Source organism: Haliotis rubra, unplaced genomic scaffold (assembly GCF_003918875.1).
Source record: "Haliotis rubra isolate DU_JTF1 unplaced genomic scaffold, ASM391887v1 Scf264, whole genome shotgun sequence".
Taxonomy (NCBI): Eukaryota; Metazoa; Mollusca; class Gastropoda; order Lepetellida; family Haliotidae; genus Haliotis; species Haliotis rubra.
In genome coordinates, this window is record NW_025766714.1 from 1,174,568 (window position 1) to 1,201,527 (window position 26,960).

The 26,960-nt window shown below is 41.8% G+C and overlaps 1 protein-coding gene across 7 annotated transcripts in view; it reads left to right on the top strand.

Annotated features, from left to right (window-relative positions):
* LOC124280298 (serine-rich adhesin for platelets-like) overlaps positions 1-18,273 on the top strand; it is a 30,018-nt gene extending 11,745 nt beyond the window's left edge. Inside the window, exons 1-10 of one of the 7 annotated variants that reach the window (XM_046716201.1) lie at positions 11,066-11,288; positions 12,733-13,049; positions 13,560-13,869; positions 14,043-14,300; positions 14,385-14,761; positions 15,141-15,263; positions 15,867-15,903; positions 16,107-16,153; positions 17,210-17,296; positions 17,479-18,273. In XM_046716201.1, coding sequence (XP_046572157.1) covers positions 12,872-13,049; positions 13,560-13,869; positions 14,043-14,300; positions 14,385-14,761; positions 15,141-15,263; positions 15,867-15,903; positions 16,107-16,153; positions 17,210-17,296; positions 17,479-17,540 — 1,479 coding nt within the window. In that variant the 5' untranslated portion in view covers positions 11,066-11,288; positions 12,733-12,871 and the 3' untranslated portion in view covers positions 17,541-18,273. Of the gene's footprint in view, positions 1-11,065; positions 11,289-12,732; positions 13,050-13,559; positions 13,870-14,020; positions 14,762-15,140; positions 15,264-15,866; positions 15,904-16,106; positions 16,154-17,209; positions 17,297-17,478 lie in introns of those variants that run through there. The other 6 variants (XM_046716202.1, XM_046716204.1, XM_046716198.1 and 3 more) reach the window with 6 other exon arrangements.
* Positions 18,274-26,960: the final 8,687 nt, after the last annotated feature.

The window sequence follows — 26,960 nt, forward strand, 5'->3', positions numbered from 1 at the left end:
GCCGAGAGCTGCTGTATGATTTTGCAGAAATCAAGATAACGTAACCAGCCAGCCAGCCGGTCGGCTGTACAAGCCGAGTCGAGACACACACACACACTAAAAACACCTCTCGCCTCGATAATATATAACAAGTACGACAATGTTGGATTGTTAGCCTTTCGCCAGACCGACCCCATGCTCACTAAAACGTTATTATTTCCTCAACTATTAGACCGATTTTCGTGAAATTGTGCATTCGTGTTACGCTAAAGCAAAACGGCATTAGGAACACTCTCGATGACTTCTTTAGATTAATTACTACGACAAAACGTTGGACATTTTGCCTTTTCCCGACCGACCCGATGCTCACTTAAAAGTCAATATTTCAGAAACTATTCGACCGATTTTTATCAAATTTTGCATGCACCTCAGTAGTAGTATACACAATGGGACTACAATTTTTAAATTGACCCCTTGGGGGGGTAATGGTCCCGTAGCCCCATTGTGTATAATACTACGTCTGATGATCTGATCCTTAAAGTATCCATTTTCAACAAGCACCCAGTGTCCCAGATAATGCGATGTGTCACAGATAATGAAAATATACTTGTTTGAAGGGTTTTAAATAACCAAGCTATAACTAGTCTATTTACTATGATTGTTTCAGCAATGCAGGAGAACGACTTGTATATGAGGTCCAGTGAAACGTCTCTTCCTGAACCCTCACCAAATGTTGAATACACTCACGAGTCGAGGTCACAAAGTTTTGAGAACTTTATATACAATTAACAGTCAGAGCAGGTTTCGAACTGTTATTTTTCACTAAAGCCTCCCTTCAGTTCAACACACTTTACCCATTTGAAAAAGCAAGATTTTATGGATGTCAACTTCTTTATTGTCAATAACACGACGTTTCGAAGTGCATGCTTGCTCCTTCATCAGGTGAATGGTGGGGAGCATAAGGGGGATATATATATATATACACATACATGGACACTTACACAGAAAACATGTATAACAAGTTTAACAATGTTGAATAAAAAGAATATGTAATAACAACATGAGGCCAGTGATACATTAATACAACATGATAATAGCTTGTTGGGATGTAATACAAACACGAGGAGGCCAGTGATACGCTAAACAACATGGTAATTGATAGGATGTAGAATAACACAGGGAAGCCAGTGATACCGTACAAACACGAGGTAAGGTAGGGCAGTGAGCACTACAAACAAGAGGCCACTGGGCTGATGAGGATTTTGGTGGCTTCCCATTTGATGGTGTGGTCCTTGTTCTTTAGTATATGTTCTGATATGGCAGACTTCTGGTCGAGCTTGTTGACGGAGGCTTGGTGTTCCTTGAGTCTTGTGTTGACATGTTGTTTTATTGTATCACTGGCCTCATTTTTTGTTATTAGATATTCTTTCCTCAACATTGTTATACTTGTTATACATGTTTTCTGTGTAAGTGTCCATGTATATGTATATATATATATATATATATATATATATATCCCCCTTATACTCCCTACCATTCACCTGATGAAGGAGCAAGCATACACTCCGAAACGTCGTGTTATTCACAATAAAGAACTTGACATCCATAAAATCTTGCTTTTCCTATTTCTATTGCGTTGGTGCCCTCTAGTATGAGGTCATGAACTACATCTCTGTACTCAGCTTTAGAATTCTCCATGATATCAGTAGGTTATCTCTCTGACGGAGCAGTTGAGGGATCTCATAAATGATCAATGTATCCAATACTCCTGTTTCACAACTTTAAGTAGTGAGTTCTCAAAACTTTTAGACCTCCCCTCGTATGTAAAAGGTGAGTCATTTGCTTTGATTGTGCATGTGAATTCGAACATTTGTCGCATGGATGCAGTACTTTTCTTCGATATTAAAACCCATATACCCTGTCTTGAATTGCTAACCCACACTCCAGAGTCATATGGTACACAAACAACGTGAAACACCTGACACGTGGTGACACGTCATACAAGGCGATGGCGTCAACTGATATGACAGGTCTGTTGTTGAGTTGAATGACTAAACAAATGTCCATCCGTTATTTCCCGTGGCGTAAACAGACTAATCAGAAATGTGGCACCACTTTGACAGCATTTCAGGATTTATGATTTTCCGTATTTATAGAAACATGTTAATTGATTTCAGAAAAAGGTGTATACCAAGGTAACGAAGACACGATCTACAGGAACAGAGGCGTTTACATCATTGTGAAAGTGCACGAGTGACAGTGAACACTAATCATCAGTTCATCGACAAGGTCCTTGAGGAACACTTTTGTCCCATTGCAACACATATTAACGCACTTATACCAATAACCTGTTAGTTTGCTATACACATAATATGTGGAAAAGGGGTCGTCTAAGGCCCCGCAATTAGCTCAACAAACCTAGAGTACAGACCTGTGCCTTTACCAAGTTTTGATACATGTAAATAATTATTGACTCATGTTAAATTATTTAACATGAATGTTCAAGAAATGGTCTATAAGCAACGGGCAGGGCTGACTTGTGTACAAGTGTCCCACATCCTATAGTTGAAGTGGTCTATAAGCAACGGGCAGGGCCGACTTGTGTACAAGTGTCCCACACCCTATAGTTGAAGTGGTCTATAAGCAACGGGCAGGGCTGACTTGTGTACAAGTGTCCCACACCCTATAGTTGAAGTGGTCTATAAGCAACGGGCAGGGCTGACTTGTGTACAAGTGTCCCACATCCTATAGTTGAAGTGGTCTATAAGCAACGGGCAGGGCTGACTTGTGTACAAGTGTCCCACACCCTATAGTTGAAGTGGTCTATAAAGCATGACTATAGTTGAAGTGGTCTATAAGCAACGGGCTGACTTGTGTACAAGTGTCCCACACCCTATAGTTGAAGTGGTCTATAAGCAACGGCAGGCGACTTGGGCTGACCTATAGTGGAAGTGGTCTGTGTCCCACACCCTATAGTTGCCGACCCACCGGGGTAAACGTATCACACCAAGAAGAGCAACCATGTTCTTTAACCTGGACGTTAGATAACAACAATTCTCATTTAGCCTTCTGTTAGCCTTCCCCTGCGACTTCGGAACTGGTGAATTAAACACATCGAAGCAACTTTATTGATTGCTTGACAAATCTTCATGTGTTTCCCGACATGTTTCCTTCCTCAAACATTGAAAAAATAGACAGCAGTGTGACAACCAGAACACATTCGCCTTCTATTTCACCTCCTTTGTGCACATCATGTAACTTGGGGTCTCCAGTGTCTGGGGTCCCAGTGTCCCCTTTCTAATGTTACCTCAGACCGTTTCGCTTCCTGTTGCCTCTGCAACCAATGTGGTTGCCGCGTGCACAGAAATGGTTGCAGTTGTCTCCATATTTACGCTTTCTGATTCTTAGTTTGGATAAAGACTGTAATTGACCGTGATGGACTTGATTGAGTTTCTGCGGAAGAATAGCAACTTCTGCCCTAAACTCAGGTGGTCCCTCCTGAACTGCTCCACCTTGAGCACCTCCTTGACCAATTTACCAGGTGATCCCTCCTCAACCGTTCCACCTTGAGCACCTCCTTGACCGGTTTACCAGGTGATCCCTCAACCGCTCCACCTTGAGCACCTCCTTGACCGGTTTACCAGGTGATCTCTCCTCAACTGCTCCACCTTGAGCACTTCCTTGACTGGTTTACCAGGTGATCCCTCAACTGCTCCACCTTGAGCATCTCCTTGACCAGGTGATCCCTCAACCGTTCAACTGCTCCACCTTGAACTTGACCTGGTTTACCAGGTGATCTCCCTTGTTCCACCTTGAGCACCTCCTTGACTGGTTTACCAGGTGATCCCCTCAACTGCTCCACCTTGAGCACCTCCTTGACTGGTTTACCAGGTGATCCCCTCAACTGCTCCACCTTGAGCACCTCCTTGACCAGTTTACCAGGTGATCCCTCCTCAACCTCCCACCTTGACTGGTTTACCAGGTGATCCCTCACTGCTCCAACTGCATCTCCACCTTGAGCACCTCCTTGACTGGGTTTACCAGGTGATCCCTCCTCAACTGCTCCACCTTGAGCACCTCCTTGACTGGTTTACCAGGTGATCCCTCCTCAACCTCCACCTTGAGCATCTCCTTGATCCCTCAACCGTTCCACCTTGAGCACCTCCTTGACCGGTTTACCAGGTGATCCCTCCTCAACTGCTCCACCTTGAGCATCTCCTTGACCAATTTACCAGGTGATCCCTCCTCAACTGCTCCCACCTTGAGCACCTCCTTGACTGATTTACCAGGTGATCCCTCCTCAACCGTTCCACCTTGAGCACCTCCTTGACCGGTTTACCAGGTGATCCCTCCTCAACTGCTCCACCTTGAGCACCTCCTTGACCAATTTACCAGGTGATCCCTCCTCAACTGCCGCACCTTGAGCATCTCCTTGACCAATTTACCAGGTGATCCCCCTCAACCTCAACTGCTCCACCTTGAGCATCTCCTTGACTGGTTTACCAGGTGATGACCCCCCTCAACCGTTCCACCTTGAGCATCTCCTTGACCTCCTCAACCGTTCCACCTTGAGTTTTACCAGGTGATCCCTCAACCGTTCCACCTTGAGCACCTCCTTGACCGGTTTACCAGGTGATCCCTCCTCAACCGTTCCACCTTGAGCACCTCCTGGACTGGTTTATGAGGTGACCCCTCAAGTTTTGTGATTTTGACACGCTGACACGCTTTCTTGGCGGATGATTTCTACTTCCGTTTATAAACATCAATAATCAATGTCCATCTCTATTAAAGCCTCTTCGGACAAATGCGGGGTTTTATTGACATTGGTATTTTCTTCACATGTGCAACCATGATCTTCGGCTTCAGGTCCAAGACATGGGACCTTCACCGGTCCCTGAGACCTATGCATACAAGTTTGTGACACTACTCACTGTAATAAGATCCCAGTATCCCTTATAGTGTAGTTAATAATAGGAAAGGGCAGTCCTACTATCTAACTAGTGTTGCGGCGGACTTACAGGTTCACGATGTAAAATAGTGAATGTAGGTAATGCCGGTCCCTTGTTTGAGATCTGTCCCCTGACTTCCTTGAAAACTCTTTTCCAATGGGATGGAGATGATGTTTTTCCACTATTAGCAGATGATGTTACCGTACTGCAATCCGTTAAGTCAGTGAGTTTATGTCTGAATCATATTGTCAACAGTCTCCCTTCACAGTACCAGCGGGGTAACCAAGACAGAATATGTACAGTGGTCTGATGTGTACTTGTACTTGTAATGTCAATGTAAAGCACGAAATGTTTTTCAGAAAGATGGTACACTAGTCCTTGACCTTGCATATGGATGCATCTGCTTTGGTGTTAATACTCTATTCAAGTCCTGAATAAGGAAATTCAAAACATGTCGGCTTCATAACATTGGTACAGCTCTTCTAATCTTGGTTATGGATCTTCACTCTGTCATTGAGTCGGGCGACAAACAAATAAAAATAAATATAAAAAAAATAAAATAAAAAATAAAATAAAATGATTGAATAAATAAAAAATAAATAATTAAATTAAATCAATTAAGCTTTCAATATCCTTGTTGTCCAGGGGCATGTTTACTTAATGAAAGTACAAACAGCTCTACACCATAGGCACATGGCAACTCCTGAAAGGCAACGTAGCAATTACAATTCACAAAAGTAACTATGTCAGCTGGGAACTATGTAATAATTTTAATCCAGCTTGTACAGCTATGTGTCACAGAACAAGGCAATACACCAAACACACCTGACATATGACTCAGTGTTAGTACATTGAACTTGTATGTTAACGCCTATACAATTCCCATGAAATGCCAATGACAGCATGATTATTAAGTATCTTGTTTGCAAGAAAATATTATAGATTACAATCATAATCATAATTTTCAATGGACTTTAAGACTAATGTACTTGATGTAAACAGAAGCATGGCATCTTCCCAGCTAGCAATTGTAGTCCAGGCGTTGTTTATGACTGCCCCGAGATATGATTTACTGTAATCCTTTGCAATACACGCTACATGCCTGAACAATAAGCCTCAGTACCACTGACAATTTATGATTATTTCATGTACATCACAAAGCCTTCGTAAACGTGACAGCTGAAATCGACAGAATCGTTTGAAGCGAATGTTTATTCCGGTGCAGGTATCATGTATCTGTAGGTTCTACTACACTAAATCAGAATCACATGCTCCCTGCGCGTGACCCGTTGGTAAACAAGTCAAGAGAGACAGAGACATGTGACAGCTGTGATTTGATGAAATAGTGTAAGATGTTTGTCTTTTAAAAGCACATCCAACCAGTAATTGAAAATGACCACAATTTTAAGTATTTAGTGCTGTCATTTTTATCACCATCACTTATGCTTATTGTGTGTACAGATATTTTCCAGTAGGCCATTTCTGGTGTCCCCCGCCTTGATGTTGCTGGAATATTGCTAAAAGCGGCGTAAAACCAAAAGTCAGTCAGTCAGTCAGTCATACAATATCAAAAATAAAATATCAAAATTAATTCTTATGAGTGCCTATAAAATCATGCTTTAAATATTTCAGATTTTTTATTAAGAGATGCATGGGATCTTGAATTGAATTACCTTCCTCCATGTGGATCGAATACGAAAACTATGTGAGAAGAATAGTGACTTTCTGGAGAATTGGAAAGAGTGAAATAAAGTGTATTATGAAAATATTCACATATATTGGTACATTTTAGGAGTAATATTACAACTGCCATTTTTATTAATTCACTGGATATGATAGCAAGGTATGTTTTATGAAACATGCTTTCTATAGTAAATGTGAAAGGGTAATAAAATAAATAATAATCTAATCAATTATAAATAATTATTTAATTGATTGACATATCAGATTCATATGATTTTAAGGCAGAACTAGGCAAGCAAACACTGTGCATATCATGGCCGGGCAATCACTTGGTATTAACTTAGTTTGTTGGCTCCTGCGTTTAAATGTATTTTAAATAATATATTTACTAATAAGATAATTTCAAAAGTGATTGCTAGTATCATAACTCATCAAAGTTATTTCAACATTCAGAGAATTTGAAAAACAAAGACTACGTTTTGGTCACACCCTGGTCAGGCATTATTCAGTCCTGGAACAGAATAACTTTTTAAAGTTACAACAATCTCAGTTGACTATTCATGTAACGGAATGAATATTGAAACATATATTTAACCCAGATTTGATGGAATTCTTCTTATTAATCATCAGCTTTTGAGGACGTTACTAATATTTGAAGACTAAACCAAAGCTAGTGTTTATTAAGATGTTGGTTTTGGACAAATTGTTCAAGGTTTGTTGATGGTTATTTTGAAAATGAGCTTCATATTAAATTGCACACTGGTTTGTAGGAGGTGAGCGCTTCAAGACAATTTCATGTGTGTTTTCCTAAACTTTTGTTATGACTTTCATCAAATTTTGAATCAACTTTACTATATTTTTTATGACAGTAGTAAGTATCTCAGAAAAGGAAATAGATCACAATTAGTGGTATGTCCTCCAGCGATATAGTCTCAGATCTAATAAAATAAAGATGATCATTGTTTAAGAAGCAATTATGTCAATATGTAATTGTATTGACGAGAAGCTTGAACATAGGATATATTCTATTTACACTAGTAGTTAGCAGTTAAATATCTCTGATGAAAAAGCGATATATTTGTATTTTGTGTAGCATTCTATTTCAATGCTAGTCAATTGTTTGGATAACTGTACTGTGGATCCTCTGTTCAAAGATTTTGCATCACTGGTTTCCTGTTTCTAGAAGATGGGTCAGTGTACAGGTGCAGACTGAATCTTGGATCTTCTTTGTGTTCTGGTGCTGTGACATACCTGTACATAAACGCTGGCAGTTCATGAAGTCCAGTATTGTGGAAATTTGTATGTAAATTAGGATTCCACAACAAAGTACATATAGAAAAATAAATTGGAAAGGATGATTAAAAAAGTGGATTTTTTTCCTCATATTCAGTGTCATTTTTGGATGGTGTACAGATTTTGAAGAAGGAAACCTTACTGAGAATTGCTGCAGATCAGCTGCTGAATATTTGCTTCTGGGTATGTCCAGATACATCCATGGAAACATACCGTTTACAAGCCCAATCACATTTTCCAGATTTCCAAATAAGATCAAATATGTTATGCTGTGACTGATTTGTTTACATTAATATATATTAATGTATACAGACAAATAAGGTGCACGAAGTAGTAGACGGGAAATATTTTCTGTTTTGTTTCTATTTACCATTCTTTTAATTCATTAAAAGATAGAAACCCTTGTTTTCAGATTATTGATTTTACTAAATTTGAACAACACATAAATAAGTAAAGGCGCCACGCGCAGCGTTGACAATCTATTTATAGATACCGAAACGATCTGCAACATGAACATCATTTAAATGTGGTTGTGTTCACGGTTTTTATAAAATTATGATGGGGATTTTAAAAAAACACACCAAACAACAAAATTAATTTACGCTTCCCCTGCTAATATCTTTGACGGAGGTGAATAGCCAGATAGATTAATGGAATCGAAAGAAAATACTCTTCTACTCTCAGCAGCTGGCCGAGACGATTTTTCATCGGGCATGTTACTCATTTTCACTCGCCAATTGCAATCTGCCAATTAAAATATATTAAAAATCACATACGTATAACTTGCCTCTTTAAATATCATTCACAAACGACGGATACCAAAGTACCACAAGCAGAATTCATCAACAACGTTCGCAGTCACGCACGTTTCGCCGGCGGTAAAGCCATTGTGATTAGTCAGTGGTTGTTCCCCCTAACGTCAAAAACGAAGTGGGCGGGGCTTATCGGCCGGGACTGGATCGGTCTATTAGCACTATGTACTGTATTCAAGAAGAAATTACGAGTACTGTTAGGTCAGTCCAGTCCAGTCCTTCACTTGCAAGAGGATGACAAGATGACAACCATATAAGGATGCATCATTGGAGTTGCTTCCCTTGACCATATCTGCCTAGGCAACAATTGCCGTAACTCAGTGATGGATCTGCAATGCGTTATTCCCCTTTTCTCAGAAGCAACATTAAAAAGAACAACCACGTTACACTAAATGTTCCGTATCGCCTGAATGAATCGTTGTCACTTAATGGGTATTAGAAACAAAGACGATGTTGGTATTCCAGTGGTTCTACCTACTATCATCAAGCAGCTGTCTTCGTTAATTCATAATCTCCATTATATATGATTATACTACAAGTAGCTATGGCTAGAATATCTGTTGAAGGAGGTGTTACAGTACCCTACACACCCGCTTACTATTGTACTTAACATGCCACTGCATTCCATCTCATGACATCTACACAATCGGAGGTGTTGGTTGCGCTTTCGTTGATATCATTGCGCCGTCACTGACAAATTGTACCTCACTGTCTGTATTGAATCAACATATACGAATTTTTATATATGCTGATTTATGGAGATGTAATTTTTTTTAAATAAAACATTCAGTGAGTCACTGGTTGTTGTGTAGCTCGCTGTTCCCCGATGTGTGTGTGTAGCTCGCTGTTCCCCGATCTGTGTCGCTCGCTGTTCCTGTTCCCCGATCTGTGTAGCTGCTGTTAGTAGCTCGCTCGTGTAGCTCGCTGTTCCCCGATCTGTGTGTGTAGCTCGCTGTTCCCCGATCTGTGTGTGTGCTCGCTGTTCCCCCCGATCTGTGTGTGTATTCCCTGATCTGTAGCTCGCTGTTCCCCGATCTGTGTGTGTGTAGCTCGCTGTTCCCCGATCTGTGTGTGTAGCTCGCTGTTCCCCGATCTGATCTGTGTGTGCTGTTCCCCGATCTGTGTGTGTAGCTCGCTGTTCCCCGATCTGTGTGTGTAGCTGTTCCCCGATCTGTGTGTTCCCCTGTTCCCCGATCTGTGTGTGTAGCTCGCTGTTCCCCGATCTCTGCTCGCTGTTCCCCGAGCTCGCTGTTCCCCGATCTGTGTGTGTGTGTAGCTCGCTGTTCCCCCACCGATCTGTGTGTGTGTCCCCGAGCTCTCTGTTCCCCTAGCTCGCGATCTGTGTGTGTAGCTCGCTGTAGTCCTCGGGGATGTGTGGTTACTCTATGGCGTCCTGAGCTGGCAGTATACATAGCCTTATGATTAGCAAATATTTCAAATGGGGTTTCAGCATGGATGTATAACTAAATTTGCGCAAATTCCAAACATTGACGCTTGTTAGTTTCTACACATGGATTACTTTGAATGGGTTTGTAGTGTGTATCACCCCGGCTATGGACACATTAGAAAGAGAAGCCTGATATGTAAATACGTTGGTTGTGCCTCCTGATAACTATGACTGCCTTTGTGCACTTACGGATTGTCCCACATAACAACGCGGTAATGTATGTGTTTCCCATAATTCAGGAATATCATTTCATCCAGACTGAGGCGCTGGGGTTATTTAAGCGTTCGCTCGTCACGCCGAAGATCCGGGTTCGATTCCCCAGATGGGTACAATGTGTGAATCCCATTTCTGGTGTCGTCCGCCGTGATATTGTTGGAGTATTGCTAAAAGCGGCGTAAAACTCACTCACTCACCTAATCAAATTATACAAATGTATGATTCAAGGAGTAACTGGGAGGTTTTGAACCTCAGGACGAAGGTTGTATAGAGACTGTCCCATCTGCATCTTTGAAGTACAACACTTTCCATGACTACATCCTGCAACAGCACAATGTATATTGATAGAGATACCACAGTGCCCACATTACAGGTGGCCGCCGAGGTGCAGCATTGTATCCGCCCAGATACCACGATCACGTCCTGTAGTTTGACCATCCTCATGACAAAGAAACCCAGCCCTATATCGCGTTATCTTTAGAATTTCAATATCCCAAGCAATCTTTGCATTGAATACCGGTGGGTGCATCACTAGGCGTACGCATGTGTATGCAGATACCAACGTTTGTTGATAACATTTTACCGTCACATGCTTCAGTGTCTATGAACTGTGACGCGTCTATTGTACCAGGAAGTTCGCATCGATGTTTATACGGATTTAGGGTTGGTGATGAGGCATGTTGTGATTACGTTATCCATTACGTTAGCTGATGTTATTCTTATACTTTTGGAATTTCTACTGATGTGTGGGTGTATGACGCATCATTCAACGTGTTGTGTTGCGACTATGGAGAAGGGTAGGTCAGATTTATAGGACGGAGTCAGTAACAGAAACACAAGTTACGGCCATGGAGAGTTTCTGGTGCCATATGTCCATCGCCATGATGTTGTCCGCATCCCGTATATATGGTAAGTTGACGAACACAGTAATAGTGTTCAATAACACAAAATAGTTTTGAAATCATTTTATAGAATTGAATTGTTTTCTTCTCAATAGCCGAGGTTTTAACAACGTATATAAATAAGGTCATTGCTATAAACTTGTGCGCTTTTATATCACGTTCCACTTCAGAAGAATCGATCAGTTGGACAATGAAAACAGACAATAAGTACTTTGAGAAAACAACTCTATGGCTTTGTACAGAAAGATGAATGAGAAAATAATAAGTTAGACGGAATATTGGGAATATTTGAAACCTAGTGAAAGGTAGTGGTCGATAGACGGAATATTGGGACCATTCTTAAGTTGTTGGGGTTTTTTTACCAAGAAATTCATGATTCATGTCCAGGGTGGATGGAATATTCCAGAGATTGAATTGATGGATCAGTTTTTCCAGGGAAGGAAATTTATAACCGTTGGTGATGAGACAGAAAAAATACTAAATAACATAAGGTCGCTACAAACGGATAAAGGACACTCCTGGAAGGATTCCAAGATTAATATCACTACCGTTCATCACGCCGGTAAACACGTTTACAGGGACATTTGGCACAATCCCCAGGAACCACGCCCATGTATGTAATTCACAATGTTATAGTTTGACGTCTTTATACACAAAGAAAATTCATCAAGATTGTTATTCGACCTGCATGTGGAATACATGATTGTGTGGTGTGTGTACAATAAAGTTCTAATGTAAGTGGCCAGTCTTGGTAGAAGTCTCACGTTACGTTATAACACAATTACTGAATCTCTAGCACACACGTTCTGGCTGACTGAAACACTGACTGAACTATGGAATGAAATAATAATAAGATTATCAAAGCACCAAGGTCATTTGATAACATTTATATCACAAAGACGGAAAGGAACCCCAATATGTACAAACAGCTGGCAATACAATTATAATTGCCACTGGATGTTCCTGATATCTTCATGCTTCATAAATATTTTGTTCAACAATAATATAAATCATCATTCATTCATAAATATTATTGTCATCAGCACCGCAACAAAATACAAACATTTCTATCATCTTCCACAGATACTAACATTTCAATCATCATTCATTCATAAATATTATTGTCATCAGCACCGCAACAAAATACAAACATTTCTATCATCTTCCACAGATTCAACCCTCAGCTGTGTTAGGAACCTACAACCTTGAGTTCGAATCCCGATCACTATGACACTTGTAATGCTGTATTATATCATGTGACCAGACTATTTACATAAAGGAAAGTTACACAGAGGGTGTTCATATATTTAGTGTTCGTAGTGTGCGACAGGAACATTCTTTGAGTGGCATTGGTGACAGGGTTAGCATCTACACCGAAACGTCACTTACAATTTAATAATACAAAAGTTGTTTATTCATAGAACTTTCCCAGGTGTGTTGTTTATCAACAGGATCTATAAGTCTTACAAGCTCGAACCACAGACGGGCCAGTATACCCTCGTGTGTGATAGTGACATCGGCACTGACGGGGGCCGCACAATCACGTGGTTTAGAAACGAAAGTAAAATCTTTAAGACTACAGCGGGACCTATGGCATCCTGTACCCTGGAACCCAAGTCTGTCTTCGTAGACATCACCAGTGTTAGCTGTACATCAACGAGGCACACCGTGACGTTCAGACTTAGTTCCGGTGCTGACGATGGCGCTGAGTGGTGGTGTGAGGACACGGCAGGGGGTCAAACAAGCACCAGCAATCACTTGAAACTAGGTGAGTACAGAATTATAGGAATACACGTGCTTAAAGAATACCTGAATAGCTGTGTGGACTACAAATGCGCAGCGTTTATCTATACAGGCTTAGAGTCTGTCGGTTCATGAAACTGCACATGCTTTGTGTATATGCGCTTCTTGGACTACACATTTTTAGCCTTTATCTGTATGGGGAAGTAGACTAGATCAGTGACATGACAAGTAAAGTTTGCGATTCTGCACATCTTTGCGATTCTGAAAATTTGAGAATTCTGATTTGAAAAGCATATTTCCACACAATCTTGTTTTAAGGCATTTGTATTACTCAACATATTATCTCTGACGAAGTTAACCTAAAACTATCAATTTATTTTAGAATTCAGAATTCGACCACTTTTATATAACCGGTACCTGCATGGACCATTCGTGTTTTGAGGCAAATAATAATTTACATATTCCTTAGAATCTGAGCATAGTGCATAGCGTGGCAGTAGCACAGCTTCAAATGATAAAGTTATTGTTTCAACAGAAAGCACCACTGTCACACCATCCACTGAAAATACTTCTTGGAAAGGTGGAATATCCCCTGGAATTGAAAACACCAGTGGTTCAACAGGACGTACCACCATCGCATTATCTACAGATAAATCATCGCCTGGCAGAACACCATCTAGAACTGAAAACATCAGTGGTTCAACAGGAAGTACCACCATCGCCTCATCTACTGAACGCAGGTCATCGCCTAGTAGAACATCATCTAGAACTGAAAACATCAGTGGTTCAACAGGAAGTACCACCATCGCCTCATCTACTGAACGCAGGTCATCGCCTAGTAGAACATCATCTAGAACTGAAAACATCAGTGGTTCAACAGGAAGTACCACCATCGCCTCATCTACTGAACGCAGGTCATCGCCTAGTAGAACATCATCTAGAACTGAAAACATCAGTGGTTCAACAGGAAGTACCACCATCGCCTCATATCTACAGATAAATCATCGCCTAGCAGAACATCATCTAGAACTGAAAACATCAGTGGTTCAACAGGAAGTACCACCATCGCCTCATCTACTGAACGCAGGTCATCACCTAGTAGAACATCATCTAGAACTGAAAACATCAGTGGTTCAACAGGAAGTACCACCATCGCATTATCTACAGATAGATCATCGCCTGGCAGAACACCATCTAGAACTGAAAACATCAGTGGTTCAACAGGAAGTACCACCATCGCCTCATCTACTGAACGCAGGTCATCACCTAGTAGAACATCATCTAGAACTGAAAACATCAGTGGTTCAACAGGAAGTACCACCATCGCCTCATCTACAGATAAATCATCGCCTAGTAGAACATCATCTAGAACTGAAAACATCAGTGGTTCAACAGGAAGTACCACCATCGCCTCATCTACTGAACGCAGGTCATCGCCTAGTAGAACATCATCTAGAACTGAAAACATCAGTGGTTCAACAGGAAGTACCACCATCGCCTCATCTACTGAACGCAGGTCATCACCTAGTAGAACATCATCTAGAACTGAAAACATCAGTGGTTCAACAGGACGTACCACCATCGCCTCATCTACTGAACGCAGGTCATCACCTAGTAGAACATCATCTAGAACTGAAAACATCAGTGGTTCAACAGGAAGTACCACCATCGCATTATCTACAGATATGTCATCGCCAATAATCTCGATAATCACATCTGAAGCATTCCCTAAGCATGGTAAGAATATTTAGACACTTAGCTTAACGGACAATCAAACACCCCTGAGGTGTTGAACACTTTCCAGAATTTTCAAAATATATTGTAATTGTGTTCCGTTTAATTTACGTCAGCTTATAAAAGGGATAATGACACATTTGTTTAAACTGCTGAAAACATTACATTCACCTTTCAAACGACAAACAATTTTGCTTCTGTATCAACGCCTGTCTTGCGTGTTCTACTTAACCCTCTTGATCTGGAGGAGAATGAATACCAAAGACAGTCGTGTATCTTTCTTCCACATAATAAGAGCGTCCCTCAGCATTAAGACATTGGAAGTGGAATCAGAGGAGGTTCATTAAACCGGAAAAGTGGATACATGTGTTTCTAATTTAAGACAACAACGACTCCAGTAAGCGTGTCCACATTATAGTCGGCTCGGTGTGCGGAACTGTCGTTGCTGCAGTAGCTGTCGTCGTAGCTGTATTTGTCTGCAGGAGACGACGAGTGAAGCATAAAGGTAGGAGGTCCACACATGGCATTCTTATCAATTGCATCAATTGTCATGGTAGCATAGTGGTTTAAAGTGTTCGCCCGCTACGTCGAAATGCTGGGTGCTATTCCCTATTCGGGTATAATGTGTGAAGGTGTGATCGGGCTGACTTGTCGCCAAAAGTAATGTAAAACCATGCCCATCCACAAGTATAGGTGCTGACCAACCAAGGACAATGATCAGAGGGATTGAACACACGAGGATCGTTGCACAGATGTCGCGGTGTTATGGGGCCTGCTCGTCAAGTGTCCAGTGATCTTCAACTCACCTGCAGGTTCCCATCACTGTCCAGCTGCGTGCAGCTCGACTTGGAAATGCGTTGTCTACATTTCCTTCTAAGCACTTCCGTCTTGTCCTAAGATTGGCAAAACCACAGGATCTCATTTCCATGTCAACACCTAAGATAGGCAACATACGAACTGCAACTCCTTTTTTGTCATTATTAGGGATAAAGATACACTCCACAGTGTTGACAAAGATTGCTTTGCCGTATATGCTATTGATAATGTATTGGTGGGCGTGTACTATTATGTCCCAGTCTGAACATCAGTGCCACTCCATCTGTTTTAGCTGCAAGTGCTGGTCATGGACACACAAAGGAATCCAAGTATGTCTGCTCTGCAACAATATCTGCCTCCTTGTGCCGAAGTCCCATAAAGTTGTAACTGAATTATATTCGTTCCGTTGTCGATACTAATTCCTCAACCTCTATTTTTCTGATTATATAGAATTATCTATAATCTAACATAAAACACTTTCATTCTGATCTAAAAATTTTTTTGTGCAAACGGTCTTTATTTATCATTATAGTTATGAAGCCAGGAGAGAGAGCAGCCATTCTAACCCGGAGAAGATAGGTATGATACACTTTGATATACCCGCCATTGCTTCTGACAGGCATGGCTACTGTAACCGTATATAAATACGTGAAAATAGTTACATCAGTTTAAACGTCATATGTTATCATGCACATACTATTTTATTAATATGAATACTTCCATACATTATATTTTACCTCATATTTTGAGTTAAATGTTTGCTAATATTCATCGGTGTCCAACATATTCCACTACGATGCTTCTGGTTAAATTCAAGCAAAGTGACAGCGACCTGTAAATAATCATGTTTGAATCACACAATCCAGTGATCGCTGTAGTCGATCATTTGTTCTGACACGGAATGCCTCCTTGGTATCCCACACAATGAGGGGTGTCAAAGATTATGAAAACGTTCTAGTTAAAAGTGTTTCCTGGACAACCCATCTTTCCGAGGCAAGGAAGATAGGCAACTACAAAAGTCCAGCTTCCAGTAGAACTAGGCTTGAAGTATGGAGGTATATTTTGGACTTTCTATGCATAGTCCATTTAAAATCGCGAAAGGAAACTGACATACCAGTCATAAACAACATGGCGACTACAGTGGTTATTTCTGTCGACTGCAGGACTTACAGGGCATGTACCGTTAACTGGGCGTCGACAGATATACTCAAAATCATTGCATGGTGCACTTATCAGATCATCTGGACTGACATCGCCATTTTTGTGAAGCATTGTGTAGATAGGCAACAAACGAACTGCAACTCCTTTTTGTCAGAATTAGGGATAAAGATACACTCCACAGTGTTGACAAAGATTGCTTCCCTCCTACATTGTACGTGCAATGAAGTCACATCCCAAGCCGTTACATCTTCCTCTGTATCCGTCGTGTAAATCTCAAACAGCTAAAAGTAACAGCTCGGGGGACATACACGGGTGATAATTCTCAATAGCCACTGATTGCGTTACGACTGAGCTAGAAAATTCCCGTCTTGTTCGGTAGGGATGGAATCTGGACTTTAACTGTCAGTTACCTCCCTTGCCTCGGGACGATAGAATAGCCAAGCTATAACAGTATGTTCACGATCACAATTTCAGTAATGCAGGACAACGACTTGTATATGAGGTCCTCTGAAGTGTTCCCTCCTGATCTGTCACCAAGTCTTGAGAAGGCTGATGTCACAGGTGAGACATTTCCTAACAACTTTGGCTCCTCATCAGATTATTAACCTTTCCTTAATGTTAAAAATCCAGCCATTCAATACAAGTTTGCTAACCCGGACATCCCAAAAGCACAAACATGGTTCCCTGTAGTTTTACTTGAACACGTTAGAATTCCTTTACAAATTATTGTTTTTCGATTTCAGAAGTGTATTCCAAGGTAAACAAAGGACACGTTGAAGGAACAGAGTTGTCAACACCATTGTGAAGGTGTAACACAGACAGACGTCTCGATGTCAAAGACCTGAGTCACGTAGGGCATCCCTCCTACATTGTACGTGCAACGAAGTCGCATCCCAAACCCTTACATCTTCCTCTGTATCCGTCGTGTAAATTACAAACAGCTAAGAGTAACAGCTCGCAGTCACCTAACTCGGATCGCATCGAAGTGATCAAAACTTTTTAAAAAAAGGTGAAACAAGATGGATGGAGCTTCTGTAGTATGTGAGCGACACGGCGTGTAGGGGTATCAATTCCAAAGCGTCATGTTTCTCGTATTGCAGGAGTTGACATCCCTTATATCTCACCTTGAGTGTGTGTCACATCTAAGAGCCATTCAAAGTTTCTATAATTATGTTTATCGTTTGCAGAAGGTTATTTCTCGAAAAGTGCAATTTGCAATTGTGGTCAGTTGATCAAGGGACAATATGCAATTTTGAACACCGACAATATTGATATTTTAACAGTTCAGTTTAGACTTGGGCCGTGGAGTTGTATACTTGTCTTGTGCACTACCCACAGAACTGAAACTTCACCATTGATCGGGAAAATAATAGTGTCAACAAACACTAAGTGTGCGGAACATGAGCCAGTATTAATATACTCTTTGTTATTTTCATCATCCATGTGTTCCTAAGTTATCGAATGTTTAATTTTCCAATTTTACTTCCATGTACGTTATACGCTACTAATATTTTCCAAATAAATTGTAATTATGAACATTTTGCCGTTTTAGATGTGTTTCAGGAACATTTGTTGTATTTAACTTTCTGTCATAAGTGGCAGTCAGTACAACAAATCAATATCAATGACATATCAACAGTGCTCGCCGTGGTTTCTAGACAAACTTCACACAATGTCTGGAATATGACAATCCGTGTAGAATAGGTTTGTTCATTAACATCCGTTGACTCCTCCACTTGGCCATCCGGAGCTAATTGTCATCAGGGTTACCTTAGCTATTCCTAACGTAAAGTATTTTCAGTAACCCATGCTTGTCCAGTGAGGCGACTAACGAGATCGGGTGGTCAGGCTCGCTGACTTGGTTGGTGCAAGGCATTGTGTCCCAACTGCGTAAATCATTGCTCATAATACCAATCACTGGATTGTCTGATCCAGACTCGAATATTTTAAAGTAGTATACTACTTTTTAACGTCAATAAGCTGGAACATTGCAAAGTGCGGAGGTATTAAACCCTTTTCCTTATCTATTACTCATTTGTCTACTGAGTGGCTTCAAGGGCGAGACGACGAATGAGTCCAAACATGGCGTCTGCGTCCCGACTTATTACAAAGGGAGATGTTGCTGCAATACAGTTGTATCCTAATCCTTTGAAGATCGCAGTGGGGTATTCGTTTACCGTGACGTCACACCGAAATGACAGCGCCAATCCTTCTCCCACTGACACTGGTTGGCTGCACTGTTTACACGCACGGTACTGATCAAATCTGTATACACCGCGAAAAAGGTCGACTGGTCCGTTGGTTGTACCTACATGTGATATCCATGTCGATTATCTGTCTGCAGTGAACCATCACATCGTATCTCACTGTCTGAAGTGAACAAACACAATGTATATTACTGTCTGCAGTGACCTAACACATCGTATGTCACTGTCTGAAGTGAGCAAACACAGTGTATATCACTGTTTGTAGTAAACGAAGACAATTTGTATCACTGTCTGTAGTCAACGAACACAACGTATATTACTATCTGTAGTCAACGAACACAACGTATATTACTGTCTGTAGTCAACGAACACAATGGATATCACTGTCTGTAGTCAACGAACAAAACGTATATTACTGTCTGTAGTCAACGAACACAATGTATATCACTGTCTGTAGTCAACGAACACAATATATATCACTGTCTGTAGTCAACGCACACAATGAATATCACTGTCTGTAGTCAACGAACACAATGTATATCACTGTCTGTAGTCAACGGACATAATGTATATCACTGTCTGTAGTCAACGAACACAATGGATATATCGCTGTCTGTAGTCAACAAACACAATGGATATATCACTGTCTGTATACGTAGTCAACGAGCATAATGGATATATCACTGTCTGTAGTCAACAAACACAATGTATATCACTGTCTGTAGTCAACGAACACAATGTATATCACTGTCTGTAGTCAACGAACACAATGTATATCACTTTCTGTAGTCAACGAACACAATGTATATTACTGTCTGTTGTCAACGAACATAATGTATATTTCTGTAGTCAACGAACACAATGCATCTTGCTGTCATCAAGAATTACCAACTCATTTTACAGATGGGACGAACGCTGCTTAGCTAACGCCGTGCCGAACACATGCTGTATGAATGTGGCTTTCCGTGTCCTTCATGTGAATTCCACCAACTTGATGGTATGTTGATTATAACTGATATTATGTCAGATCGTCTGAAGCGGACGTAATAGTTCCCATACCACGTATGTGTCGACCAACGCCACAAAGAAATGGAACAGTGTGTGTACCTCGCACTCGTTAGGCGTCGGATAAAGTCATCAGTTACAGTCCGTTTGAGTCAGAACGGCTTCAGCTCGGAAAAAAATCTTACACTTTAATCGTCAACTGTTTCACGTCAGCATTCAACTTCATTTTTCATCAGGCATGTGTATCCCGTGCACGACGAGATAGTGTCTGTTCCGTTTCTGCGGTTTCACCCCGCCGCGACACATAACAACTTTTGCGTTTTCAATGATGATAGTTTCTTGAACAACTTTTTTGGTGGAGTCCGGAAAATTTTCAAATATAAGAAAGCTGTTGGGTATTAGTAAATGATAAACGTGTACTATTTATATTTCTGTGGCAATTTTGTACAATGATAAAATTTGCAATTCATCGGTTCGTTTCTGACTCAAACGGACTGTAATCGGGCACAATTTGACGACTCCTATGTCACTACGATCATATCAGTGGGTAAGTCAGCTTTTAAGCCGATATCAGCAATGTTCCGGCAATATCAGGATTGGAACACAGGAATTCGCTTCTCACATCGTCCCGCATGTAGGGTTACGGTGTGACGAGCACCAGGCTACGCAACTTTACTAACAGAAATAAGTAACAGTGCATAAGTAACAAAAAACTTGTATAAAATAAAAGGTATTTGAAACGTTATAAAAATAACCCTTAATAAACATGTAACAAGGCACTTTTCATGACATTTGATGTTACGTATTGCGCATGGCACGTGTACTTTGCTTTTTGACACCTGAAGTTCACACACCTGATACTGGAACTTGAAGAACGCTTGGTTATTGTCTAGCCATTGAAGGTTGTGGAACACGTGTTAAATTCAACCTAAACTGCGCGTACGTCAAGCCACGGCTTACAGAAAATCAGCGTCTCCGCGCACGCCGTGGGTATGCTGGAGACTGGAATGGCTCAAAATGAAGTGTCCAGACATTTTGGTGTGGACCGAAACACGATCTATAGAGATGTTTTCAACATGGGAACAAGAGAACATTTGCCTCGGACCGACCGTCCGCGCGTAATGTCACGTCAGCAAGGCAAAACCACATTCGACTTACCCATCTAAGGAATCGATTCCAGACTGCCAGTTTGACTGCTCGGATCATTGTTCCAGGTCTGTACGAACCCGACTGAGGGAGCACAACATCCAGCCCCGACGGCCTTACGAGTGGAGATTTCATCTGGACAGCTCAGATTGGAGGCAATGGTGTACAGACGGCGAGGTGAGCGGTATGCTGATGCGTGCGTTATTCAACGTCGAGAGTTTGGTGGCGAAAGTGTCATGGTATGGGGGAACATCATATCTCATGGTCGGACACAATCTGGCAGGTCTGTGATGCAGGGATGAGGTCATTGAGCCTCATGTGCAGCCGTTCATTCAAGGACAGAGACGTAACTTCACGCTTCAGCAAGATAATGCCCGTCCACATGTGGCTCGTGTTTTGACAGATTTCCTGAGACAGTAGAACATTCCGGCAGTCCCCTGGCCAGCTGTTTCTCCGGACCTGTCCCCTATCGAGCACGCTTGAGATGAAATGTACCAAATTTTACGTCAAGCCCAGAATCAGACACTGACATTAGCGGAATTGTGACAAGCATCGATTCAGTCATGGAACAACATTCCCCAAGCTTTCTTCAATCGCGTAGTGTCGTCTATGTGTCGTCGTTGTCAAGCCTGCATCAACACCAATGGTGGACACATCCGATACTGAATTTATGAACTGACTTTTGGCATCACATCTCTTCAAGGGCGTGTCACGATGCCTAATGTCAAATCATACAGATTTCAATATTATCCTGTCAACAGTTAGACAGTTATTATCCTTTTGCATAACAAATGGCATAACATCAAATAATGGACAGTAAATATATTCCAGTAATGCACAGTTAATTTATTCCAGTAGTATATAACCGGGTACTCATTGACTTCAGTGTCCGCCTAGGAATAAACTAACTAGTCGCAATATACTAGAAGTCAGGACGTTGAAAACTAAAAAACATTGTTGCAGGACTTGAATCTTTCGAATTCTGCCTTTAGTTGAACCATGTCAGAATTGCAAAACCCTACTCTAAACACGACCCTTAAATGTGCAGCTCTTTAAAATTGATAGTGTAATGAAAATATGCGTCATGTGTACTACCAGCCCCGAGAAACACGTAACTGTCGGTGGATTGAAATTCTATGATGACACCTTCACCCTCAACATGCTTGTTGAAGTTCGGGTCATAGACTTACTTGCCGAAACTTTCTTACTTTGACAAACGGGTTCGAATTCCGGTCATGTTGATTATCACAGATCCTGACCAGAGGCTGTCACAGGCAATCAATCAAGTCACAGATCCTGACCACAGGCTGTCACAGGGAATCAACCAAGTCACAGATCCTGACCACAGGCTGTCACAGGGAATCAACCAAGTCACAGATCCTGACCACAGGCTGTCACAGGGAATCAATCAAGTCACAGATCCTGACCACAGGCTGTCACAGGGAATCAACCAAGTCACAGATCCTGACCACAGGCTGTCACAGGGAATCAACCAAGTCACAGATCCTGACCACAGGCTGTCACAGGGAATCAACCATGTCACAGATCCTGACCACAGGCTGTCACAGGGAATCAATCAAGTCACAGATCCTGACCACAGGCTGTCACAGGGAATCAACCAAGTCACAGATCCTGACCACAGGCTGTCACAGGGAATCAATCAAGTCACAGATCCTGACCACAGGCTGTCACAGGGAATCAACCAAGTCACAGATCCTGACCACAGGCTGTCACAGGGAATCAACCAAGTCACAGATCCTGACCACAGGCTGTCACAGGGAATCAACCAAGTCACAGATCCTGACCACAGGCTGTCACAGGGAATCAATCAAGTCACAGATCCTGACCACAGGCTGTCACAGGGAATCAATCAAGTCACAGATCCTGACCACAGGCTGTCACAGGCTGTCACAGGGAATCAATCAAGTCACAGATCCTGACCACAGGCTGTCACAGGGAATCAACCAAGTCACAGATCCTGACCACAGGCTGTCACAGGGAATCAACCAAGTCACAGATCCTGACCACAGGCTGTCACAGGGAATCAACCATGTCACAGATCCTGACCACAGGCTGTCACAGGGAATCAATCCAAGTCACAGATCCTGACCACAGGCTGTCACAGGGAATCAACCAAGTCACAGATCCACAGGGAAGTCACAGGCTGTCACAGGGAATCAACCAAGTCACAGATCCTGACCACAGGCTGTCACAGGGAATCAATCAAGTCACAGATCCTGACCACAGGCTGTCACAGGGAATCGGCCAGGTCACAGATCCTGACCACAGGCTGTCACAGGGAATCAATCAAGTCACAGATCCTGACAACAGGCTGTCACAGGGAATCAATCAAGTCACAGATCCTGACCACAGGCTGTCACAGCCAATCAATCAAGTCACAGATCCTGACCACAGGCTGTCACAGGGGAATCAACCAAGTCACAGATCCTGACCACAGGCTGTCACAGGGAATATCTGCATGTCTATCATCGTAATGGTACAGTACATACAGAGAGGTCTCAGTGACTCATGTATCTGCATGTCTATCATCGTTTAATGGTACAGTACATAGAAGGTACCGTGGGGGTGTATCTGCATGTCTATCATCGTAATGGTACAGTACATAGAGGTACCGTAATGGTACAGGCCAGAAATATGTGACGTGTGGGGTGTATCTGCATGTCTATCATCGTAATCATCGTGGTATCACATGGGGTACACATAGAGGTACCGTGGGGTGTATCTGCATGTCTCATCATCGTCTAGGTCATCATCGTAATGGTACAGTGGTACACATGAGGGTGTATCTGCATGTCTATCATCGTAAAGGTACAGTACATAGAGGTGCATGTCTATCATCGTGGGGAGGTGTATCTGCATGTCTATCATCGTAATGGTACAGTACATAGAGGTACTTGTGGGGTGTATCTGCATGTCTATCATCGTAATGGTATGGTACAGTACATAGAGGTACTGTGGGGTGTATCTGCATGTCTATCATCGTAATGGTACAGTACATAGAGGTACTGTGGGGGGTGTATCTGCATGTCTATCATCGTAATGGTACAGTACATAGAGGTACCGTGGGGTGTATCTGCATGTCATGTCTATCATCGTAATGGTACAGTACACATAGAGGTACTGTGGGGATGTATCTGCATGTCTATCATCGTAATGGTACAGTACATAGAGGTACTGTGGGGGTGTATCTGCATGTCTATCATCGTAATGGTACAGTACATAGAGGTACCGTGGGGGTGTATCTGCATGTCTATCATCGTAATGGTACAGTACATAGAGGTACCTGTGGGGGTGTATCTGCATGTCTATCATCGTAATGGTACAGTACATAGAGGTACTGTGGGGGGTGTATCTGCATGTCTATCATCGTAATGGTACAGTATGGTACAATAGAGGTACTGTGGGGGTGTATCTGCATGTCTATCATCGTAATGGTACAGTACATAGAGGTACCGTGGGGGTGTATCTGCATGTCTATCATCGTAATGGTACAGTACATAGAGGTACTGTGGGGATGTATCTGCATGTCTATCATCGTAATGGTACAGTACACATAGAGGTACCGTGTGGGGTGTATCTGCATGTCTATCATCGTAATGGTACAGTACACATCATCGTAATGGTACAGTACATAGAGGTGTTGGGGTGTATCTGGTACTGTGGGGGTGTATCTGCATGTCTATCATCGTAATGGTACAGTACATAGAGGTACTGTGGGGGTGTATCTGCATGTCTATCATCGTAATGGTACAGTACATAGAGGTACTGTGGGGGTGTATCTGCATGTCTATCATCGTAATGGTACAGTACATAGAGGTACTGTGGGGGTGTATCTGCATGTCTATCATCGTAATGGTACAGTACATAGAGGTACTGTGGGGGTGTATCTGCATGTCTATCATCGTAATGGTACATGGTACATTACATAGAGGTACTGTGGGGGTGTATCTGCATGTCTATCATCGTAATGGTACAGTACATAGAGGTACTGTGGGGGTGTATCTGCATGTCTATCATCATCAGTAATGGTACAGTCTATCATCGAGGTAGAGGTACTGTGGGGGTGTATCTGCATGTCTATCATCGTAATGGTACAGTACATAGAGGTACTGTGGGGGTGTATCTGCATGTCTATCATCGTAATGGTACAGTACATAGAGGTACCGTGGGGGTGTATCTGCATGTCTATCATCGTAATGGTACAGTACATAGAGGTACTGTGGGGGTGTATCTGCATGTCTATCATCATCGTAATGGTACAGTACATGGTACAGTACATAGAGGTACTGTGGGGTGTATCTGCATGTCTATCATCGTAATGGTACAGTACAGTACATAGAGGTACTGTGGGGGTGTATCTGCATGTCTATCATCGTAATGGTACAGTACATAGAGGTACTGTGGGGGTGGCATGTCTATCATCGTATGGTCATAGAGGTACCGTGGGGTGTATCTGCATGTCTATCATCGTAATGGTACAGTACATAGAGGTACTGTGGGGGTGTATCTGCATGTCTATCATCGTAATGGTACAGTACATAGAGGTACTGTGGGGATGTATCTGCATGTCTATCATCGTAATGTCTATATCGTAAGTACATAGAGGTACTGTGGGGGGCATGTCTATCATCGTAATGGACGTGATGATATATATCATGGACTTGATGTAAAATTGGTGTACAAATATCTAAAGCCGTCCTCTTTTGCACCATTCATTTCTACCACGCCGTTCACTTTTCGTTTGATAATTACTAGGGATCGGCTGGGTAATAAAACATTCTCTTGTGTGTGTTTTTATCTTTCCAGCAGACATTTTTCTCGTGATCGACAATTCCGTAAGCCCGACTTATACAGACACCGTATGTTTTCTCGATACAATCATAACAATCAAATCAACGCACTATGAATTTATAAACTAAGATTTCCAGTAAGACGCTTGAAACTTTCAGACATTGACAACTGAGAAGTGTTTTAAACAAAGCTGTTGAATCATATAAATTTAGTAACTGTTACAATATGTTCAAAAGAACAGAACTCCTCATTTGAGCGCCTGTTTAATCCTCTCGGTGCTAACATCCCATCTCTTATTTTACATACCTGCCCATATTGACCTTCTTCGTGCAATGTCAGACGTTGTTTGTTGGTCGAAGTAGTCGTCAAAGCAGAGGTAAACCTGACATATTCAAATCATCAACTGAATGTGAAGAATATGTCACAGAATATCCCGCCACCAGCTAAGTACATAATTTGCATAAATAAGTAGGTATGCGTTGCATCATTGTTACTGACAATCTATATGTTTTCTTATCCTGAAAAACAGCATCAAAACTACCGGAAACTGGTTTACAGTGACTGTTCACAGCAGAATCAATCTTAAGGGGGTCTACACGCAAACTGTTTGTATGGATTTTAGGTTCACTTTACAACACATGTTTTCATTACGACACGGACTTTGTTACTGACGCACCAGGCTGGATGTATAGGTATACATGTGGCTAATTGTGCAGATATAACTGTCCAGGAGGTGTCGTTATATTAATGACCGATCTATGAACGACAATGTGGTGTTTTGTAGTTTTGTCCATCTCGTATTAGTATTTCATCAACTTCCTCAGTACAAAACCAGGGTTGTTGATTAAGTCATCGTCTAAAGCTGTATTACTGAATGACGAAGTCTGGCTAGACGAGGAGAGGTCACATGTCTTACTACTGTGAACCATGCCATCGCTTCCCCGGACATCAGTGCCTGCCTACAGAAGTATTACAAATAGTATTGCACAGTATAAACCCCAGGGCAGGGGAATAAGCCCACAAGTATCTGCATGTATGATTTGGGGAATGTTCCC